This window comes from Oncorhynchus clarkii, chromosome 1, assembly GCF_045791955.1.
Source record: "Oncorhynchus clarkii lewisi isolate Uvic-CL-2024 chromosome 1, UVic_Ocla_1.0, whole genome shotgun sequence".
Taxonomy (NCBI): domain Eukaryota; kingdom Metazoa; phylum Chordata; class Actinopteri; order Salmoniformes; family Salmonidae; genus Oncorhynchus; species Oncorhynchus clarkii.
Window position 1 is genome coordinate 89226600 of NC_092147.1, and position 22500 is coordinate 89249099.

A 22500-nucleotide genomic window follows, 5' to 3' on the forward strand; every position below is an offset into this window, starting at 1 on the left:
AATAATGGGATATGTAGGAGGGCGAGCCGGTCAAGGATCGATTCAGACAAGGTGGTCTATTGTATGACAAGTGACAGTTTAATTATGAGTAAAGATATCTGGTACAACGTATACGGGCCATTTCATTCGGTTCTTAAGGAACCAGCAGAAAAGAAGCGCAGATAACAGAGTGCACATGTCTCATATACAGAACAGAAAGTAGGTTGATTCTAGAAGATCGGGTCTTCGGGTTGGTTCAGGCTGAGGTGTAGTCTTCTTGGATTGGCCCTGTTGGGCCGTCCGTCATCCCTCTGAGTCTTGTTCTTTGTCACACAATGTTCAGCTAAAAAGGAGATTAGGTGTGTGCGCTGTCCTCAGTCACACAATGTTCGGCTAGAAAGGAGATTAGGTGTGTGCGCTGGTTTCTGCAAGTCAAGGCTGTCTCTTCCTCCCAATGTGTGGGTGTATGTCTTATCTGTGTGTCCTCGGCAGTTAGTGTGTGTAATGTGTGTGTGCTGTGTGTGTGGGTGTGGGAGCTATCCTGTATGGGACCTAACATGTTTTACTGTGAAAATACGTTGTCTCAGTTATAGCAATGTAATAGCAGTAGGCTGGTCACCTGCATAAGAAATAGCACTTCCTTACAAATCCCTCTCTTCACGTCTCCCCAGAGACGTGACACAACCTAACTATATCCAGACACAAAAAGAAAACTTTTCCCAGAAGGAAAAGTTTTGTGATTCCCTCTCTTCACATCTCCTAAGAGATGTGACATAAACTAGGCTAACAATTACAAAGTTTAAAATACCTTCATGTTCTCCATTCGATCCCACTATGTACTAGATTGGCTACCAGCCACCTAGGAACTTGCAACCCTCATGTCAAAAGAGAACAACAGCTCATTCAAAAACAGAACAAAAGAAAATGATGTGAAATTTAAGCCCCCCTTTTTGACACCCACTAGGGTGTCACTCATTATCCCTTATTTCAGCAGTCATAGCATTTCATGAAAAGAAAAAACAAAACCTAGTAGGCACTCTCAACCTCATCCTCAAATTCGGGCAGGTCATTAGCAAGCAGAGGAAACATCTGGGAAAGGGTGAAGGGTCAATAGCTCTAGAGATAACCCTAGTGGTAAGGGAACGGATACATGGAATGCAACAGCATCCACAGAGAACCAAAATGGCCGCGAACACCGAAATGGAGACCAAAATGGAGGAGACCAGGGTTTTATATTTACCAAAGGCACTCATCCAGGAGTCCCACATTGAGGTATCAATCCCAGAATGAGATTTCATTTTACCATTAAGAGTCCTCAAACCTTCTAGGGCTACGGTCAAGCTACCATCGGAGGCTGTGTTATTAGGGATGAAAGTACAACACTGTTCACCAAACATAGTGCAAGCTCCACCTTTCTCTGCCAGTAGCATATCCACTGCAATGTGATTCTGGAATGTATTCTATCCACATTTTTATTAACAGTGCACCACCAACAAATGGAGGACTCAAACCCAGCTGCCACCTGATCCACCAACTTGTACTCGTCAGGAACTCCCCTTGGGACTCCAATGGCGTCTATGTACGTCGGATCACCACTAGATGGGGTGGTGGCACGCCTGGAACGTCCCCTCCAATATTCAGGGTTCACCCTCTGGACCCTAAGGATGAGGTCTCCAGCCTCTGTAGGGTAGATAGAAACAGGCAAAAGGAGAGTAACAAGTGCACAGCTTCCAGTAGTATTGGAGGGTAATTTATCAAACAGGACAGTGTTGCCACACCACCACCTCACATCTGCTCTGGATATTGGACTGAAACTCCCAACAATGTTGATTGTATCCAGACACCAATTCCCAGGAACCTGTCCCACATTAGTACCGCCTCCCGTCATTTTGACACAGGTGAAATGTGCCCTGGCAACCTTGTTGGAAAACAATGGTTTCCTAGCAGTAGATTTAGTCATGGGATAGACAGCATCCCAGGCAGAGCAATTACAACTGGGGTTATCCGTAGTCATTAATGGGATTAAACATGTTAGAGTCACATCTGTAACAGACTTCTTAAAACACGGTATGATGCAAGCAGCACAACACATCAATAATAAAAATACAAGAATTAGGGTCAGAAATCCAGTAACCACCATACCAGTGTACTTACCAAACCAGGCTCCCAACCAAAAGAACAGTCCAGACTCCTCCACCCCCGCCATGGTCCTCATCTCAGCAGATAGTGCACCAAGCCCATTAAAGGCCTTAGCTATACCACCATCTGGAGTGGTGTTATTAGGAATATACGTGCAACATTGTTCACCGAACATCTTGCAGACTGTCTGGCAACCCTAGATGTGGCCTCAAGCTGTTCAGACAGACCAGTGAGTGCATCACGGGGGTAATTCACAAAACGCTGTTGATTATAGTAGATATAACTGATCCATGCAGTCTGTCTAGCATCCACTATGGCTGGACCTATAATAGGTAGTAAGTGCCAGAGTCCATCATTCCTACCCAAGGCCTGAAACTCATGAGGAACCCCCACTGGCACTCCCAACAGGTTAGTGTGTATGTCAACTACATCCTCTGTCCATGGAGCACTACATCTATGTCTCCCATGGGATGGAATGTTTTCAGGTCCCCTGGATACAGAACCCAACAGCTGTTCAGAAGTAACATCAACAATGGTCAGTGGAATTATCAAACTGGTCAGAGCACACGTACCTTGCCAGTCTCCTCTAAGAATGGGTCTCAGTACTCTTTTGGGTCCACATATTCACCACACATCAGCCAGACCACTAGTTTGGTTTAGGCCTGTAACTGGCCAAGTGGCATAAATGGTTATGTTACTGCTGCAATCAGCTTCAGGCAATCTCCCATAGTCCATGCCACTACCTGTACCCGTGATGCAACTGTAATTGCCCCCATATGCCTTAACACCCCAAGGGGCCCGATGAGGAGGTACTGTAGGAAACACAAGGCTCAAAGAGGAACAGAGGGTTGAATTGGGCTGAACCTGGTAAAAACCTCTCAGAATACACAACCACCCTTCTCCTTCTCCTTCTCCTATAGCAAATGGGTGTGTAGCCAGAACAAGTCTAGCATGACTACAAATAGTGCAGTCCTTTCTTCTCATGGTTTTAGCTGTGTACCTCATATAAGACAGCCACAAATTGTCCCTACCATCAAAACCAGTCTCAGTGCCTAATTGATCAATAGCTGTGTAGTCTCTAACATTAATTACCTGAATGGGATTTTTTAACACAGTGGTGGTAGGTGGCAGGTTCGGTCCAGGGGTGGTAGAGGAGTGTGTCTGGCCCTGGTTCGTCTGGGACCTCTGGTTTTGGCAGCTCCCTAATAGAAAACACATCCATCGTGTCTGTCCCGGTACTTTGTAGTCCGAGGGTGTAAGTGCCTGCATCAGAGAGCTTAATAGTTTTGATGGTTAGTAGGATTTCATCACCTTTACAAAGTTCAACAGTGCTCCCAGGTTTTCCCCATATGATGGAAAACCTATCCACCTTTGTGGGATCCCCTATGCTATAAGAATACCCTCTTCTCCAATCCTAGAATTGTCCCAAGTTGGTTATCATGTAATCCCCATATGGACACCCTCCCCCATTACACAGGTACACTGACACTCCTGTAAAGCCCCACCCTCTCCCAGAGAACACATCACTAGCAAGAGCCAGACACATCTTCACTTCTATGAACAAAAACAGGGGTGACAGGACAGGGAGGGTTACTTCATTCGAGAGATGGCCCCCGGAATTCTGTTAATTCCAGTTCTCCTCTCGAACACTGTTTTTTGTTCGACAGTGTCATGTGTCCTACCCTCCCCCGTGCGATATGAATCCGGGTAGCTCTTTCAGCTAGCTGTCACCAGGAGTCCTTGTATGGTCCCCCCAACAAGCCTCTGGGACTGGATTGAGTGACTTCACCTGTAGTTCACCTGTAATGCATAAAATCCTGGACATACAGGCTTGGTTAACAAACAGTTTCTCATATGTTTTATCTGATTATATCTTTAGTTTCTTATCCAATAGGCCCCATCCTATCCTAGACCACAATTTACCCATCCCCCTTTTGATACCTGGCTCTGCCCAGGTAACAACCTTACCTACTCTAAATAATGACTTAGGTAAGATTAGTATATTATCCTTCTGTTCTGACATTATCATGTAGGAGCGCCCCTTTCATTTTCCACATGTCCAATTATCCCTTTTGTCTCCACTCAGTAACTGTTATCTACACATTCTGTTATCTTTGCTCGTCCTGGCTCCCTTTTCAAACTTCTCCTCTCTGCTCTCCAACCTTCAAGGTCTCTGCAGTGCAGGGGAGGGCTCTTCTGTCTGCCTTTTCCCCTTATCTGTCTGTAGCTCGTTTTCTCATGTTTCCAAATTTGAACTAAATGTCTCACTGTTTGGCTTTATCTAAACTCATGGATTTTTTTTTTTAGAAAAACATGTCTATGGTGGCACTTTCTAAAGTCCTTATATAGGTTAATTAAACCCCACTATAATTAATTTACCTTAAAAATAAAAAATAAAAACAAACCGTATTACCCATGACCACAAATTAAATATTCAAATGGCACCCCCTATATACAGGTGTTAAAACCAAACACAAATATCTAAATTTCTTCCCTGCCCTGTTGGCTCAAAATATGTCCCAAATACTTAACATGAGTCTACCATAAATAAAACTTATCCTAGCTAAATTTTCACACCACGTTCATCAGAGAAAATATATTGACACTATAATGTAAATTTCACTGCATTTTTGTATTAAATTACCTTAATATCAGTATTACAAATTACCCTAGATTCTCCATCCAAATGGCTTTCCAATGAGGCTGATCAGACCACAAAGGAAAGTTACAATGGAGGTCATAAGTCATACCACCTTCCCTGTGTTTGATTACCAATTTCAAACCAGTTGTAACTTTAGTTAACGTCAACCTGCTCCGCCACAGGAGTGCCATCTGATGCACTGTCCAGCTAGACCAGTCAGGACCAGTCTCTGCCACTAAATTCTTCCACGTCCATTTATTATACCCCCCTTCTGTCATGTACCACACTGATCTAGACCAACTGATTGCATGAGTACCATAACCGCCACCTGGGCTTCCAATAACACCCCAGGTAAGTATAACAGTGGTAGTAGCGTTAGGCGGGATACACAGAGTAGCTGACCTAATCAATTCTGCAGTACACTCAAAGTCATTATTCTGAACTTGACGTTTAGACAGAACATGCGTATCCGAGAATATTGAAGCATTGGTGATGTTTAGCTGGGTAGTCTGTTCCTGGTCAGTGATTATACGCTGGGCTGCCCATATCATTACTCCCAATGTCAAAACAACATTGACTATAATTAGGACAAACAATGGGCCAGAACAACCCAGTCTTTCCCATGGTCTCCTAGCCCTTCTAGCCCATGGTGCTACTCTAGTGTCCCTATCATCTGAGGATGGGAGTCTCCTCCACATGATCAGACGGGAGGGATGTCAGAATTTGAATTCGAATTGGATGTGAGTAAATCACTTCTTACTTCAGCCAGAGTTCTGGCAGGGGTTGGGGCTGGTGTACAATGTGTCAGGTGGTGCCAAGGTGCGCCTAATTTACCTTTGACCTGGACTGAGTGTGAAGTAACCTCCTTCACTTCGTACGGTCCAGTCCACCTGGGATCAGCCCACTTTCTCTTGTGGACCTTGATCCTTACCCAGTCCCCAACTTTTACCCTTGGTTGTTCCGGGACGTCAGTCAGCTCCCTCTCTGCGACACGGTGTATCTGTTTGGAGAGAGCTGCAGACAATTCCGTCAATTTCTTCACATAGTCAGACATCCCTATTTGGTGCACATCAAGAGGGGGCATATGACCTCCCTCTCTTGGTGGCCCTGGCATTACTCTACCTGTCATTATTTCATGGGGTGAAAGATGTGTCCCTGCACCTGGTGAGGACCTCATGGCCATCAGTGCCAGGGGCAGGGCTTCCACCCAGGTCAATTTGGTCCCTGCACACACTTTAGCTATCTTAGCTTTCAGATTTTGATTACAGCGTTCCACAAGGCCCTGCGATTGCGGCCTATACACAGAGCCAAACTTGTGTGTAATGCCAAACCTCTCCTCCACCTGTCTTAGGTGCTGATTTGACGTGTTTTTTTTAGAAATATTTTGTACACTCTTTGGATATACTTAGCCCGTCACTGGCTCGTGCCAGTGATGTATTCTTAGGAGACACTATTACTCGTACTCTGTCTTAACTCAGAGCCTCTCCGTCATATATCCAGAATTTTAAACAATAATGTTTTAATGATTAAACACGAGCCACCAATTCAGGAAATGATTATCAACATAAACTATGTTTTAACAATTTGGATAATAGATTTTTTTTTTTTTTTTTTTGAATTTAGGAAATACTTTGCTCACAATAATTTTAAATAATGGTAATAATATCAGGGACTTGTGAAACGCCGTTTACATTTAGTCTATAGTCAACACACAAATATTATTACATGGACATAGTTTTAAACACAATTGTTCAATTAGAACATCTTATTCTATGACATCACACATTAGTACATTTATCACATTCATTCTGGCCACAACACAAAGCGGACTTTTCAGTCCAACATATCTTAATCATACATTAATCTATTGTAGACACCTCACCGGACACTACCAGCTATTGGATTTTAACCTCACCGGACACTACCGGCTATTGGTTCTATCTAAAACACTAATTGGATTTATCTTTTGCAGATGAATGATCGAATCATACTCAGATGTTAATGATAAAACTGATCACGCCCTTTTTCAGACGCCCGAACGAATATCACTTATACATAGAATATAATCCTGGTCACATCAATACTCAATAATAGACCACCTTACCAGACACAGCTGGACCGGTCACTAGCCGGACTATCGGTGAAAATCTATCCTAGACTATATTATTTATTCCTTACTGGTGTCTGCCACCAGACCGTTCACAGCCGGACTATCAGAATATTCTATTAATATTAGGTCTACTACTAAATATCCCTTACCGGTGTCTGCCACCGGACCGTTCTCATGCCGGACTATCAGAATATTCTAACTACTACTCATCCCTTACCGGTGTCTGCCACCGGACCGTTCTCATGCCGGACTATCGGGATATTCTAATTACCACATATGTTTACTTCACTGTCAATTTCAAGTCCATTATTTACGTAAAATTTACACAAAAATTCTTACCCACACTCGGTACTACTGATCGTAATTTGGTATGACTATTCGACAATATGCAAAGTTTGATAAAACAGGTTTTGCTTACCTTATTTTGTGGTCGACCAGAGATCAGTTTCCCGAGTTGAGCAGAATTGTTGTCCACCCCCGAATGGTTTTCACCTGTCCTCCGGGAACCGTCCTTTCACCAACTCGCCCCCTCACACCCACATCAACCACTCTGGACTGGGTCGTTAGTAAACCATCCCTCTGCTACCAAGTTTCTGTTAATAATGGGATATGTAGGAGGGCGAGCCGGTCAAGGATCGATTCAGACAAGGTGGTCTATTGTATGACAAGTGACAGTTTAATTATGAGTAAAGATATCTGGTACAACGTATACGGGCCATTTCATTCGGTTCTTAAGGAACCAGCAGAAAAGAAGCGCAGATAACAGAGTGCACATGTCTCATATACAGAACAGAAAGTAGGTTGATTCTAGAAGATCGGGTCTTCGGGTTGGTTCAGGCTGAGGTGTAGTCTTCTTGGATTGGCCCTGTTGGGCCGTCCGTCATCCCTCTGAGTCTTGTTCTTTGTCACACAATGTTCAGCTAAAAAGGAGATTAGGTGTGTGCGCTGTCCTCAGTCACACAATGTTCGGCTAGAAAGGAGATTAGGTGTGTGCGCTGGTTTCTGCAAGTCAAGGCTGTCTCTTCCTCCCAATGTGTGGGTGTATGTCTTATCTGTGTGTCCTCGGCAGTTAGTGTGTGTAATGTGTGTGTGCTGTGTGTGTGGGTGTGGGAGCTATCCTGTATGGGACCTAACATGTTTTACTGTGAAAATACGTTGTCTCAGTTATAGCAATGTAATAGCAGTAGGCTGGTCACCTGCATAAGAAATAGCACTTCCTTACAAATGTCACCTGCATAAGAAATAGCACTTCCTTACACTATCGACATCTAGCTAGCTAGCGGCCCTACTACGTTAGCCAGTGGCTATCGACATCTAGCCAGCTAGCGGCCCTACTACGTTAGCCAGTGGCTATCGACATCTAGCCAGCTAGCGGCCCTACTACGTTATCCCTGCATGAGTAACCCTGTTGTTCTGCTGTCTTCTATAGGACGGTATGGACATGGGCATAGTGAACGCTGGCAGCCTGCCTGTCTATGATGATATCGACAAGGAGCTCCTGCTCATGTGTGAGAACCTTATCTGGAACAAAGACCCGGAGGCCACAGAGAAACTACTGCTGTATGCACAGGTATATGGTTTACACACTACAGTACATATCCTAGTATAACATACTGTACACACTGTACATATGGTTTACACACTACAGTACATATCCTAGTATATCTTAATGTGCTTGTATACACAGGAATATGGTTTACACACTACAGTACATATCCTAGTATAACTTACTGTGCTTGTATACACAGGTATATGGTTTACACACAACAGTACATATCCTAGTATATCTTACTGTGCTTGTATACACCGGTACAGGGCCTTCGGGAAAGTATTCAGACCCCTGGACTTTTCCCACATGTTGTTACGTTACAGCCTTATTCTAAAATGGATTTAAAAAAAATTCCCCTCAGCAATCTACACACAATATCCCATAATGAAAAAGTAAAAATGTTTTTTTTTAGAAATGTTGTCAATTTTGTTAAACAGCAATTCCTTATTTACATAAGTATTCAGACCCTTTGCTATGAGACTCGAAATTGAGCTCAGCTGCATCCTGTTTCCATTGATCATCCTTGAGATGTTTCTACAACTTGATTGGTAAATTCAATTGATTGGACATGATTTGGAAAGGCACACACCTGTCTATAAAACGTCCCACAGTTGACAGTGAATGTCAGAGCAAAAACCAAGCCATGAGGTCGAAGGAATTGTCAGTTGAGCTCCGAGACAGGATCGTGTCGAGGCACAGATCTGGGGAAGGGTAGCAAAACATTTCTGCAGCATTGAAGGTCCCCAAGAACACAGTGGCCTCCATCATTCTTAAAAGGAAGCAGTTTGGAACCAACTTGGCCGCCCGGCCAAACTGAGCAATCAGGGGAGAAGGGCCTTGGTCAAGGAGGGGACCAAGAAACCGACCGAGCTCCAGAGTTCTTCTGTAGAGATGGGAGAACCTTCCAGAAGAACAACCATCTCTGCAGCACTCCACCAACCAGGCCTTTATGGTAGAGTGGCTAGATGGAAGCCTCTCCTCAGTAAAAGGCACATGACAGCCTGCTTGGAGTTTGCCAAAAGGCACCTAAAGGACTCTCAGACCATGAGAAACCAGATTCTCTGATCTGATGAAACCAAGATTGAACTCTTTGGCCTGAATGCCAAGCGTCACGTCTGGAGGAAACCTGGCACCATCCCTACGGTGAAGCATGGTGGTGGCAGCATCATGCTGTGGGGATGTTATTCAGCGGCAGGGACTGGGAGACTAGTCTGGATCGAGGGAAAGATGAACGGAGCATATTCTGTATGAACAGGTACATACTGGTCCACCTGGTTAACACAGTACATATTCTGTATAAACAGGTACATACTGGTCCACCTGGTTAACACAGTACATATTCTGTATAAACAGGTACATACTGGTCCACCTGGTTAACACAGTACATATCATATTCTGCTGTATAAACAGGTACATACTGGTCCACCTGGTTAACACAGTACATATCATATTCTGCTGTATAAACAGGTGCATACTGGTCCACCTGGTTAACACAGTACATATTCTGTATGAACAGGTACATACTGGTCCACCTGGTTAACACAGTACATATTCTGTATGAACAGGTACATACTGGTCCACCTGGTCAACACAGTACATATTCTGTATAAACAGGTACATACTGGTCCACCTGGTTAACACAGTACATATCATATTCTGCTGTATAAACAGGTACATACTGGTCCACACAGTACATATTCTGTATGAGAACAGGTACATACTGGTCCATCTGGTTAACACAGTACATATTCTGCTGTGTAAACAGGTACATACTGGTCCACCTGGTTAACACAGTACATATTCTGCTGTGTAAACAGGTGCATACTGGTCCACCTGGTCAACACAGTACATATTCTGTATAAACAGGTACATACTGGTCCACCTGGTTAACACAGTACATATCATATTCTGCTGTATAAACAGGTACATACTGGTCCACCTGGTTAACACAGTACATATTCTGCTGTGTAAACAGGTGCATACTGGTCCATCTGGTTAACACAGTACATATTCTGCTGTATAAACAGGTGCATACTGGTCCACCTGGTTAACACAGTACATATTCTGCTGTATAAACAGGTACATACTGGTCCACCTGGTTAACACAGTACATATCATATTCTGCTGTATAAACAGGTACATACTGGTCCACCTGGTTAACACAGTACATATTCTGCTGTGTAAACAGGTGCATACTGGTCCACCTGGTCAACACAGTACATATTCTGTATAAACAGGTACATACTGGTCCACCTGGTTAACACAGTACATATCATATTCTGCTGTATAAACAGGTACATACTGGTCCACCTGGTTAACACAGTACATATTCTGCTGTATAAACAGGTGCATACTGGTCCATCTGGTTAACACAGTACATATGCTGCTGTATAAACAGGTGCATACTGGTCCACCTGGTTAACACAGTACATATTCTGCTGTATAAACAGGTGCATACTGGTCCACCTGGTTAACACAGTACATATTCTGTATAAACAGGTACATACTGGTCCACCTGGTTAACACAGTACATATCATATTCTGCTGTATAAACAGGTGCATACTGGTCCACCTGGTTAACACAGTACATATTCTGTATAAACAGGTACATACTGGTCCACCTGGTTAACACAGTACATATCATATTCTGCTGTATAAACAGGTACATACTGGTCCACCTGGTTAACACAGTACATATTCTGCTGTATAAACAGGTACATACTGGTCCATCTGGTTAACACAGTACATATTCTGCTGTATAAACAGGTACATACTGGTCCACCTGGTTAACACAGTACATATTCTGTATAAACAGGTACATACTGGTCCACCTGGTCAACACAGTACATATTCTGCTGTATAAACAGGTACATACTGGTCTACCTGGTTAACACAGTACATATTCTGTATAAACAGGTACATACTGGTCCACCTGGTTAACACAGTACATGTCCTGTAACTCTGTGGCTGTATGGCTCTGCTCGCTGGGGTTACCTGATCCCTAATGCATTATACTAGTTCCCCTCTAAAGAGAATCCTGACGTTTTCAGAGCTGTGCCAAAGGAGGGAAGAAGGTGGTCCAGACGGATGAGTGGCGAGAGGGAACAGTGGAGGAGAGGCTGGAGTATGGGCTCATCAAGGTTAGTATAGTATGGGCTCATCAAGGTTAGTATAGTATGGGCTCATCAAGGTTAGTAGGAGAGAGGCTGGAGTATGGGCTCATCAAGGTTAGTAGGAGAGAGGCTGGAGTATGGGCTTATCAAGGTTAGTATAGTATGGGCTCATCAAGGTTAGTATAGTCTGGGCTCATCAAGGTTAGTATAGTCTGGGCTCATCAAGGTTAGTATAGTATGGGCTCATCAAGGTTAGTATAGTATGGGCTCATCAAGGTTAGTATAGTATGGGCTCATCAAGGTTAGTGTAGTATGGGCTCATCAAGGTTAGTATAGTATGGGCTCATCAAGGTTATTAGGAGAGAGGCTGGAGTATGGGCTCATCAAGGTTAGTATAGTATGGGCTCATCAAGGTTAGTATAGTATGGGCTCATCAAGGTTAGTATAGTATGGGCTCATCAAGGTTAGTGGCATGCAGGTACCACGTTATTGTCCCTCTCTCTACTGATCATATACTGCAGGGACCAAGTTATTTTCAGGGATGTCTAGAAAAAATGGTTCTGGTCAAAACTGTACAGATACATTTAAGGTACAAATCTCTCTCTTTCTCCATCAATTACTATCGATAATCCTTCTCTGTCTCTCTCTCGCTCTTTCCAGGGTATAGATAAGTATGTGGTAGAGGACACAGAGGAGGCGAGGTCCCAGGCTGAGCTCTATCCGAGGCCCCTACACGTCATCGAGGGGCCCCTGATGAACGGCATGAAGGTGGTGGGAGACCTGTTTGGTGCTGGGAAGATGTTCCTACCTCAGGTGAGGGGGAAGATATGGAGGAGAGGAGAGAGAGAGAGAGAGAGTGGGGGGAAGAGATATATCCTCAGGTAGGGGGGAAAGAGATATCCTCAGGTAGGGGGGGGAAGAGATATCCTCAGGTAGGGGGGGGAAGAGATATCCTCAGGTAGGGGGGGGAAGAGATATCCTCAGGTAGGGGGGGGAAGAGATATCCTCAGGTAGGGGGGGGAAGAGATATCCTCAGGTAGGGGGGGGAAGAGATATCCTCAGGTAGGGGGGGGAAGAGATATCCTCAGGTAGGGGGGGGGAAGAGATATCCTCAGGTAGGGGGGGGGAAGAGATATCCTCAGGTAGGGGGGGGGAAGAGATATCCTCAGGAAGGGGGAGGAAGAGATATCCTCAGGTAGGGGGAGGAAGAGATATCCTCAGGTAGGGGGAGGAAGAGATATCCTCAGGTCGGGGGAGGAAGAGATATCCTCAGGTAGGGGGAGGAAGAGATATCCTCAGGTAGGGGGAGGAAGAGATATCCTCAGGTAGGGGGAGGAAGAGATATCCTCAGGTAGGGGGAGGAAGAGATATCCTCAGGTAGGGGGAGGAAGAGATATCCTCAGGTAGGGGGAGGAAGAGATATCCTCAGGTAGGGGGAGGAAGAGATATCCTCAGGTAGGGGGGAGGAAGAGATATCCTCAGGTAGGGGGGAGGAAGAGATATCCTCAGGTAGGGGGGAGGAAGAGATATCCTCAGGTAGGGGGGAGGAAGAGATATCCTCAGGTAGGGGGGGAGGAAGAGATATCCTCAGGTAGGGGGGGGGGGAAGAGATATCCTCAGGTAGGGGGGGGGGAAGAGATATCCTCAGGTAGGGGGGGGGGGAAGAGATATCCTCAGGTAGGGGGGGGGGAAGAGATATCCTCAGGTAGGGGGGGGTGGAAGAGATATCCTCAGGTAGGGGTGGGAAGAGATATCCTCAGGTAGGGGTGGGAAGATATATCCTCAGGTAGGGGGGGGGGGAAGATATATCCTCAGGTAGGGGGGGGGGGAGAGATATCCTCAGGTAGGGGGGGGGAAGAGATATCCTCAGGTAGGGGGGGGGAAGAGATATCCTCAGGTAGGGGGGGGGAAGAGATATCCTCAGGTAGGGGGGGGGGAAGAGATATCCTCAGGTAGGGGGGGAAGATATATCCTCAGGTAGGGGGGGAAGATATATCCTCAGGTAGGGGGGGAAGAGAGATCATCAGGTAGGGGGGGAAGAGAGATCATCAGGTAGGGGGGGAAGAGAGATCATCAGGTAGGGGGGGAAGAGAGATCATCAGGTAGGGGGGGGGAAGAGATATCCTCAGGTAGGGGGGAAGAGATCACAGAGGAGATACTATAAGAGGTTTCTATTCTTCTCATGATCCGGTGTGTGTGCGTGCGTGTGCGCGCGCGTGTGTGTGTGTGTGTAACAGGTGATAAAGTCAGCACGTGTGATGAAGAAGGCTGTCGCCCACCTGATCCCCTTCATGGAGAAGGAGAGAGAGGCCATGCTACTGGAATCAGGATCAGTAGAGGAGATTGTGAGTCTCTCTCTACCTGTCTGTCTGTCTCTCTACCTGTCTGTCCGTCTGTCTCTCTTCCTGTCTGTCTCTCTACCTGTCTGTCCGTCTGTCTCTCTACCTGTCTGTCCGTCTGTCTCTCTTCCTGTCTGTCTGTCTCTCTACCTGTCTGTCCGTCTGTCTCTACCTTTCTGTCCGTCTGTCTCTCTTCCTGTCTGTCTGTCTCTCTACCTGTCTTGTCCGTCTCTCTACAGTGTGTTTCTGTCTCCCCATCTCATCACATCTCTCCTCTACAGTCTGTTTCTGTCTCCCCATCTCATCACATCTCTCCTCTACAGTCTGTTTCTGTCTCCCCATCTCATCACATCTCTCCTCTACAGTCTGTTTCTGTCTCCCCATCTCATCACATCTCTCCTCTACAGTGTGTTTCTGTCTCCCCATCTCATCACATCTCTCCTCTACATTAATACTGAGGAGGTTTTCTCATTGTCAACACGTTTAACATCACAGTGAAGGGACTGATTCATCACAGCTCTACAGTAATGATCTATACCCCCCCCCTGTTAGGACCCCTACCAGGGCACCATAGTGAAGGGACTGATTCATCACAGCTCTACAGTAATAATCTATACCCCCCCCCCCCTGTTAGGACCCCTACCAGGGCACCATAGTTTTGGCCACAGTGAAGGGAGACGTCCACGACATCGGAAAGAACATTGTAGGAGTGGTGCTGGGCTGCAACAACTTCAGGTAGGGGCGTGTTCTGTTCTGTTGTGTTCTATTGTTCTATTGTGTTCTCTGCAACAACTTCAGGTAGGGGCGTGTTCTGTTCTGTTGTATTCTATTGTTCTATTGTGTTCTCTGCAACAACTTCAGGTAGGGGCGTGTTCTGTTCTGTTGTGTTCTATTGTTCTATTGTGTTCTCTGCAACAACTTCAGGTAGGGGCGTGTTCTGTTCTGTTGTGTTCTATTGTTCTATTGTGTTCTCTGCAACAACTTCAGGTAGGGGCGTGTTCTGTTCTGTTGTGTTGTATTGTATTCAGGTGTGTTGTATTCAGTTGTGTTGTATTCAGGTGTGTTGTATTCAGTTGTGTTGTATTCAGGTGTGTTGTATTCAGTTGTGTTGTATTCAGTTGTGTTGTATTCAGTTGTGTTGTATTCAGTTGTATTGTATTCAGTTGTGTTGTATTCAGGTGTGTTGTAAGTGACTCAAATAGAAGATGTAGTATATACAATAGAAGTCAATAGAAGATGTAGTATATACAATAGAAGATGTAGTATATACAATAGAAGTCAATAGAAGATGTAGTATATACAATAGAAGTCGATAGAAGATGTAGTATATACAATAGAAGTCAATAGAAGATGTAGTATATACAATAGAAGATGTAGTATATACAATAGAAGATGTAGTATATACAATAGAAGTCAATAGAAGATGTAGTATATACAATAGAAGTCAATAGAAGATGTAGTATATACAATAGAAGTCAATAGAAGATGTAGTATATACAATAGAAGTCGATAGAGGTGAATCAGTTGTTTTAGATCCGTAGGTCAATGGAAATGACTTCTACCACGGCAGTGCTGGTGTTGGGGAGGGGGGTTACGGGGAGATGAGACCGTCAGTGCTGGTGTTGGGGAGGGGGGTTACGGGGAGATGAGACCGTCAGTGCTGGTGTTGGGGAGGGGGGTTACGGGGAGATGAGACCGTCAGTGCTGGTGTTGGGGAGGGGGGTTACGGGGAGATGAGACCGTCAGTGCTGGTGTTGGGGAGGGGGGTTACGGGGAGATGAGACCGTCAGTGCTGGTGTTGGGGAGGGGGGGTACGGGGAGATGAGACCCTCATGCGGCAAAGATGGCTCACCATTTCCCCTAGTGCCCTGGTTGACAGTAGAGCCCTGGTTGACAGTAGTGCCCTGGTTGACAGTAGAGCCCTGGTTGACAGTAGAGCCCTGGTTGACAGTAGTGCCCTGGTTGACAGTAGAGCCCTGGTTGACAGTAGTGCCCTGGTTGACAGTAGTGTCCTGGTTGACAGTAGAGCCCTGGTTGAAAGTAGTGCCCTGGTTGATAGTAGAGCCCTGGTTGACAGTAGAGCCCTGGTTGACAGTAGAGCCCTGGTTGACAGTAGTGCCCTGGTTGACAGTAGTGTCCTGGTTGACAGTAGAGCCCTGGTTGACAGTAGTGCCCTGGTTGACAGTAGAGCCCTCGTTGAAAGTAGAGCCCTGGTTGACAGTAGAGCCCTGGTTGAAGGTAGAGCCCTAAGTACCCTGGTTGAAAGTAGTGCCCTGGTTGAAAGTAGTGCCCTGTTTGAAAGTAGAGCCCTGGTTGACAGTAGAGCCCTGGTTGACAGTAGTGCCCTGGTTGACAGTAGTGCCCTGGTTGACAGTAGTGCCCTGGTTGACAGTAGAGCCCTAAGTGCCCTGTTTGACAGTAGTGCCCTGAGTGCCCTGGTTGACAGTAGTGCCCAGGTTGACAGTAGAGCCCTGGTTGACAGTAGAGCCCTGGTTGACAGTAGAGCCCTGGTTGACAGTAGAGCCCTGGTTGACAGTAGTGCCCTGGTTGACAGTAGAGCCCTGGTTGACAGTAGTGCCCTGGTTGACAGTAGTGCCCTGGTTGACAGTAGTGCCCTGGTTGAAAGTAGAGCCCTGGTTGAAAGTAGAGCCCTAAGTGCCCTGGTTGACAGTAGTGCCCTGGTTGACAGTAGTGCCCTGGTTGACAGTAGTGCCCTGGTTGACAGTAGTGCCCTGTTTGACAGTAGAGCCCTGGTTGACAGTAGTACCCTGGTTGACAGTAGAGCCCTGGTTGACAGTAGAGCCCTGGTTGAAAGTAGTGCCCTGGTTGACAGTAGTGCCCTGGTTGACAGTAGTGCCCTGAGTGCCCTGTTTGACAGTAGTGCCCTGGTTGACAGTAGTACCCTGGTTGACAGTAGAGCCCTGGTTGACAGTAGAGCCCTGGTTGAAAGTAGTGCCCTGGTTGACAGTAGTGCCCTGGTTGACAGTAGAGCCCTGGTTGAAAGTAGTGCCCTGGTTGACAGTAGAGCCCTGGTTGAAAGTAGTGCCCTGGTTGACAGTAGAGCCCTGGTTGACAGTAGTGCCCTGGTTGATAGTAGAGCCCTGGTTGACAGTAGAGCCCTGGTTGAAAGTAGTGCCCTGGTTGACAGTAGTGCCCTGGTTGAAAGTAGAGCCCTGGTTGACAGTAGAGCCCTGGTTGACTGGTACCCCCTGTATATAGCCTCCACAATGACTCTGTACCGTAACACTCTGTATATAGCCTCCACATTGACTCTGTACCGGTACCCCCTGTATATAGCCTCCACATTGACTCTGTACCGGTACCCCAATGTATATAGCCTCCACATTGACTCTGTACCGTAATACCCTGTATATAGCCTCCACATTGACTCTGTACCGGTACCCCAATGTATATAGCCTCCACATTGACTCTGTACCGTAATACCCTGTATATAGCCTCCACATTGACTCTGTACCGGTACCCCCTGTATATAGCCTCCACATTGACTCTGTACCGTTACCCCCTGTATATAATCTCCACATTGACTCTGTACCGTAACACCCTGTATATAATCTCCACATTGACTCTGTACCGTAACACCCTGTATATAGCCTCCACATTGACTCTGTACCGTAATACCCTGTATATAGTCTCCACATTGACTCTGTACCGGTACCCCCTGTATATAGTCTCCACATTGACTCTGTACCGGTACCCCCTGTATATAGCCTCCACATTGACTCTGTACCGGTACCCCCTGTATATAGCCTCCACGTTGACTCTGTACCGGTACCTCCTGTATATAGCCTCCACATTGACTCTGTACCGGCACCCCCTGTATATAGCCTCCACATTGACTCTGTACCGGTACCCCCTGTATATAGCCTCCACATTGACTCTGTACCGGTACCCCCTGTCTATAGCCTCCACATTGACTCTGTACCGGTACCCCCTGTATATAGCCTCCACATTGACTCTGTACCGGTACCCCCTGTATATAGCCTCCACACTGACTCTGTACCGGTACCCCCTGTATATAGCCTCCACATTGACTCTGTACCGGTACCCCCTGTATATAGCCTCCACATTGACTCTGTACCGGTACCCCCTGTATATAGCCTCCACATTGACTCTGTACCGGTACCCCCTGTATATAGCCTCCACATTGACTCTGTACCGGTACCCCCTGTATATAGTCTCCACATTGACTCTGTACCGGTACCCCCTGTATATAGCCTCCACATTGACTCTGTACCGGTACCCCCTGTATATAGCCTCCACATTGACTCTGTACCGGTACCCCCTGTATATAGTCTCCACATTGACTCTGTACCGGTACCCCGTGTATATAGCCTCCACATTGACTCTGTACCGGTACCCCCTGTATATAGCCTCCACATTGACTCTGTACCGGTACCCCCTGTATATAGCCTCCACATTGACTCTGTACCGGTACCCCCTGTATATAGCCTCCACATTGACTCTGTACCGGTACCCCGTGTATATAGCCTCCACATTGACTCTGTACCGTAATACCCTGTATATAGCCTCCACATTGACTCTGTACCGGTACCCCCTGTATATAGCCTCCACATTGACTCTGTACCGGTACCCCCTGTATATAGCCTCCACATTGACTCTGTACCGGTACCCCCTGTATATAGCCTCCACATTGACTCTGTACCAGTACCACCTGTATATAGCCTCCACATTGACTCTGTACCGGTACCCCCTGTATATAGCCTCCACATTGACTCTGTACCGGTACCCCCTGTATATAGCCTCCACATTGACTCTGTACCGGTACCCCCTGTATATAGCCTCCACATTGACTCTGTACCAGTACCACCTGTATATAGCCTCCACATTGACTCTGTACCGTAATACCCTGTATATAGCCTCCACATTGACTCTGTACTGGTACCCCCTGTATATAGCCTCCACATTGACTCTGTACCAGTACCACCTGTATATAGCCTCCACATTGACTCTGTACCGGTACCCCCTGTATATAGCCTCCACATTGACTCTGTACCAGTACCACCTGTATATAGCCTCCACATTGACTCTGTACCGTAATACCCTGTATATAGCCTCCACATTGACTCTGTACTGGTACCCCCTGTATATAGCCTCCACATTGACTCTGTACCAGTACCACCTGTATATAGCCTCCACATTGACTCTGTACCGGTACCCCCTGTATATAGCCTCCACATTGACTCTGTACCGGTACCCCCTGTATATAGCCTCCACATTGACTCTGTACCGGCACCCCCTGTATATAGTCTCCACATTGACTCTGTACCGGTACCCCGTGTATATAGCCTCCACATTGACTCTGTACCGGTACCCCCTGTATATAGCCTCCACATTGACTCTGTACCAGTACCACCTGTATATAGCCTCCACATTGACTCTGTACCGTAATACCCTGTATATAGCCTCCACATTGACTCTGTACTGGTACCCCCTGTATATAGCCTCCACATTGACTCTGTACCAGTACCACCTGTATATAGCCTCCACATTGACTCTGTACCGGTACCCCCTGTATATAGCCTCCACATTGACTCTGTACCGGTACCCCCTGTATATAGCCTCCACATTGACTCTGTACCGGTACCCCCTGTATATAGTCTCCACATTGACTCTGTACCGGTACCCCCTGTATATAGCCTCCACATTGACTCTGTACCGGTACCCCCTGTATATAGCCTCCACTATGACTCTGTACCGGTACCCCCTGTATATAGCCTCCACATTGACTCTGTACCGGTACCCCGTGTATATAGCCTCCACATTGACTCTGTACCGTAATACCCTGTATATAGCCTCCACATTGACTCTGTACCGTAATACCCTGTATATAGCCTCCACATTGACTCTGTACCGTAATACCCTGTATATAGCCTCCACATTGACTCTGTACCGGTACCCCCTGTATATAGCCTCCACATTGACTCTGTACCGGTACCCCCTGTATATAGCCTCCACATTGACTCTGTACCGGTACCCCCTGTATATAGCCTCCACATTGACTCTGTACCAGTACCACCTGTATATAGCCTCCACATTGACTCTGTACCAGTACCACCTGTATATAGCCTCCACATTGACTCTGTACCGTAATACCCTGTATATAGCCTCCACATTGACTCTGTACTGGTACCCCCTGTATATAGCCTCCACATTGACTCTGTACCAGTACCACCTGTGTATATAGCCTCCACATTGACTCTGTACCGGTACCCCCTGTATATAGCCTCCACATTGACTCTGTACCAGTACCACCTGTATATAGCCTCCACATTGACTCTGTACCGTAATACCCTGTATATAGCCTCCACATTGACTCTGTACTGGTACCCCCTGTATATAGCCTCCACATTGACTCTGTACCGTAATACCCTGTATATAGCCTCCACATTGACTCTGTACCGTAATACCCTGTATATAGCCTCCACATTCACTCTGTACCGTAATACCCTGTATATAGCCTCCACATTGACTCTGTACCGGTACCCCCTGTATATAGTCTCCACATTGACTCTGTACCGGTACCCCGTGTATATAGCCTCCACATTGACTCTGTACCGGTACCCCCTGTATATAGCCTCCACATTGACTCTGTACCAGTACCACCTGTATATAGCCTCCACATTGACTCTGTACCGTAATACCCTGTATATAGCCTCCACATTGACTCTGTACTGGTACCCCCTGTATATAGCCTCCACATTGACTCTGTACCAGTACCACCTGTATATAGCCTCCACATTGACTCTGTACCGGTACCCCCTGTATATAGCCTCCACATTGACTCTGTACTTATTCTTATCTGTATTTTATTAACTGCATAGTGTCGCATCAGTCATCATTTCACTGTAAGGTCTACTACACCTGTTGTATTCAGCATTTCACTGTAAGGTCTACTACACCTGTTGTATTCAGCATTTCACTGTGAGGTCTACTACACCTGTTGTATTCAGCATTTCACTGTGAGGTCTACTACACCTGTTGTATTCAGCATTTCACTGTGAGGTCTACTACACCTGTTGTATTCAGCATTTCACTGTGAGGTCTACTACACCTGTTGTATTCAGCATTTCACTGTGAGGTCTACTACACCTGTTGTATTCAGCATTTCACTGTGAGGTCTACTACACCTGTTGTATTCAGCATTTCACTGTGAGGTCTACTACACCTGTTGTATTCAGCATTTCACTGTGAGGTCTACTACACCTGTTGTATTCAGCATTTCACTGTGAGGTCTACTACACCTGTTGTATTCAGCATTTCACTGTAAGGTCTACTACACCTGTTGTATTCAGCATTTCACTGTGAGGTCTACTACACCTGTTGTATTCAGCATTACACTGTGAGGTCTACTACACCTGTTGTATTTAGCATTTCACTGTGAGGTCTACTACACCTGTTGTATTCAGCATTACACTGTGAGGTCTACTACACCTGTTGTATTCGGGCGCATGTGACTAATACAATTAGATTGGTTCCTGTACCTTTCCATAACCTTGTCCTAACCCCGTTCGCTTTCCTTTTCCTAGAGTGATCGATCTGGGGGTCATGATTCCATGCGACAGGATATTAAGGGAAGCCATCGACTGCAAAGCAGGTGTGTTGATATGAACCTTATGGCTTATCAGTTCCACTGTACTGAAGCTCGGCCTTAATCAATAGGTATAACCTGGTCCCAGATCAGTTTAGGCTGTCTGACGCGGTGGCACTAGGAGGTGATTAACCTGGTCCCAGATCAGTTTGGGCTGTCTGACGGGGCGGCACTAGGAGGTGATTAACCTGGTCCCAGATCAGTTTGGGCTGTCTGACGGGTCGGCACTAGGAGGTGATTAACCTGGTCCCAGATCTGTTTGGGCTGTCTGTCGGGGTGGCACTAGGACAGGAAGTGGTGCTTAACCTGGTCCCAGATCAGTTTGGGCTGTCTTGCCAACTGCTAGGAGTTGGAGTTGGCTATAAACCACAGACAGATCTGGGACCAGGCCAGAGAAGGAGTAGGATTGGGACTGAAATCAGAGATGGAATGAGTGAACTGCTCTTTTGGAAGAAGTCCCTCCAGCTGAACTTCCTGTGTATCCCTCCGCCCTACAGACATCATCGGTCTGTCTGGCCTCATCACGCCCTCGCTGGATGAGATGATCTACGTTGCCAAGGAGATGGAGCGGCTTGGGATGAAGACCCCACTGCTGATCGGAGGGGCCACCACCTCCAAGTAAGACACACAGACACCATGACCTTTCAACTCCCTACATCCTGGCCCCTTGTTGACCCTGTGTCTGATGTGATGCGTCTCTCAACACACACCGTCATTATCTTCACCATGTCCTTTCAACTCGCTACTTCCTGGCCCCTTGCTGGCCCTGTGTCTGATGTGAAGCCTCTGTGAGTAACAGGACCCACACGGCAGTGAAGATCGCTCCCCGTTACAGCTGTCCTGTGGTGCATGTTCTGGATGCTTCCAGGAGTGTGGTGGTGGTACGTACACTACACTGACTAGACACTACACTTCCTGTTCTCACTTAGTACAGCCCACACTACACTGACTAGACACTACACTGACTAGACACTACACTTCCTGTTCTCACTTAGTACAG

At 46.4% G+C, this 22500-nt stretch overlaps 1 protein-coding gene and 1 long non-coding RNA gene across 3 annotated transcripts in view; one reads left to right on the forward strand and one right to left on the reverse strand.

The window, feature by feature from the left end:
- Positions 1 to 57: 57 nt before the first annotated feature.
- On the reverse strand, positions 58 to 7624 carry LOC139413807 (uncharacterized). The gene is made up of 2 exons (XR_011634835.1): positions 7288 to 7624; positions 58 to 5773 (listed from the first exon to the last, which is right to left on the reverse strand). It is a non-coding gene; the product is annotated as an uncharacterized lncRNA (long non-coding RNA).
- A 653-nt stretch (positions 7625 to 8277) lies between these two features.
- The window catches only part of LOC139413812 (methionine synthase-like), a 30215-nt gene continuing 15992 nt past the window's right edge, over positions 8278 to 22500 (forward strand). For both annotated transcript variants that reach the window (XR_011634836.1, XM_071161593.1), the window contains exons 1-8: positions 8278 to 8439; positions 11469 to 11558; positions 12192 to 12344; positions 13769 to 13876; positions 14505 to 14605; positions 21439 to 21506; positions 21998 to 22118; positions 22300 to 22381. Coding sequence is in view for 1 of the 2 variants with exons in the window: in XM_071161593.1 (XP_071017694.1) it covers positions 8305 to 8439; positions 11469 to 11558; positions 12192 to 12344; positions 13769 to 13876; positions 14505 to 14605; positions 21439 to 21506; positions 21998 to 22118; positions 22300 to 22381 (858 nt within the window). In the remaining variant the exon portion in view is untranslated. The remainder of the gene's footprint in view (positions 8440 to 11468; positions 11559 to 12191; positions 12345 to 13768; positions 13877 to 14504; positions 14606 to 21438; positions 21507 to 21997; positions 22119 to 22299; positions 22382 to 22500) is intronic.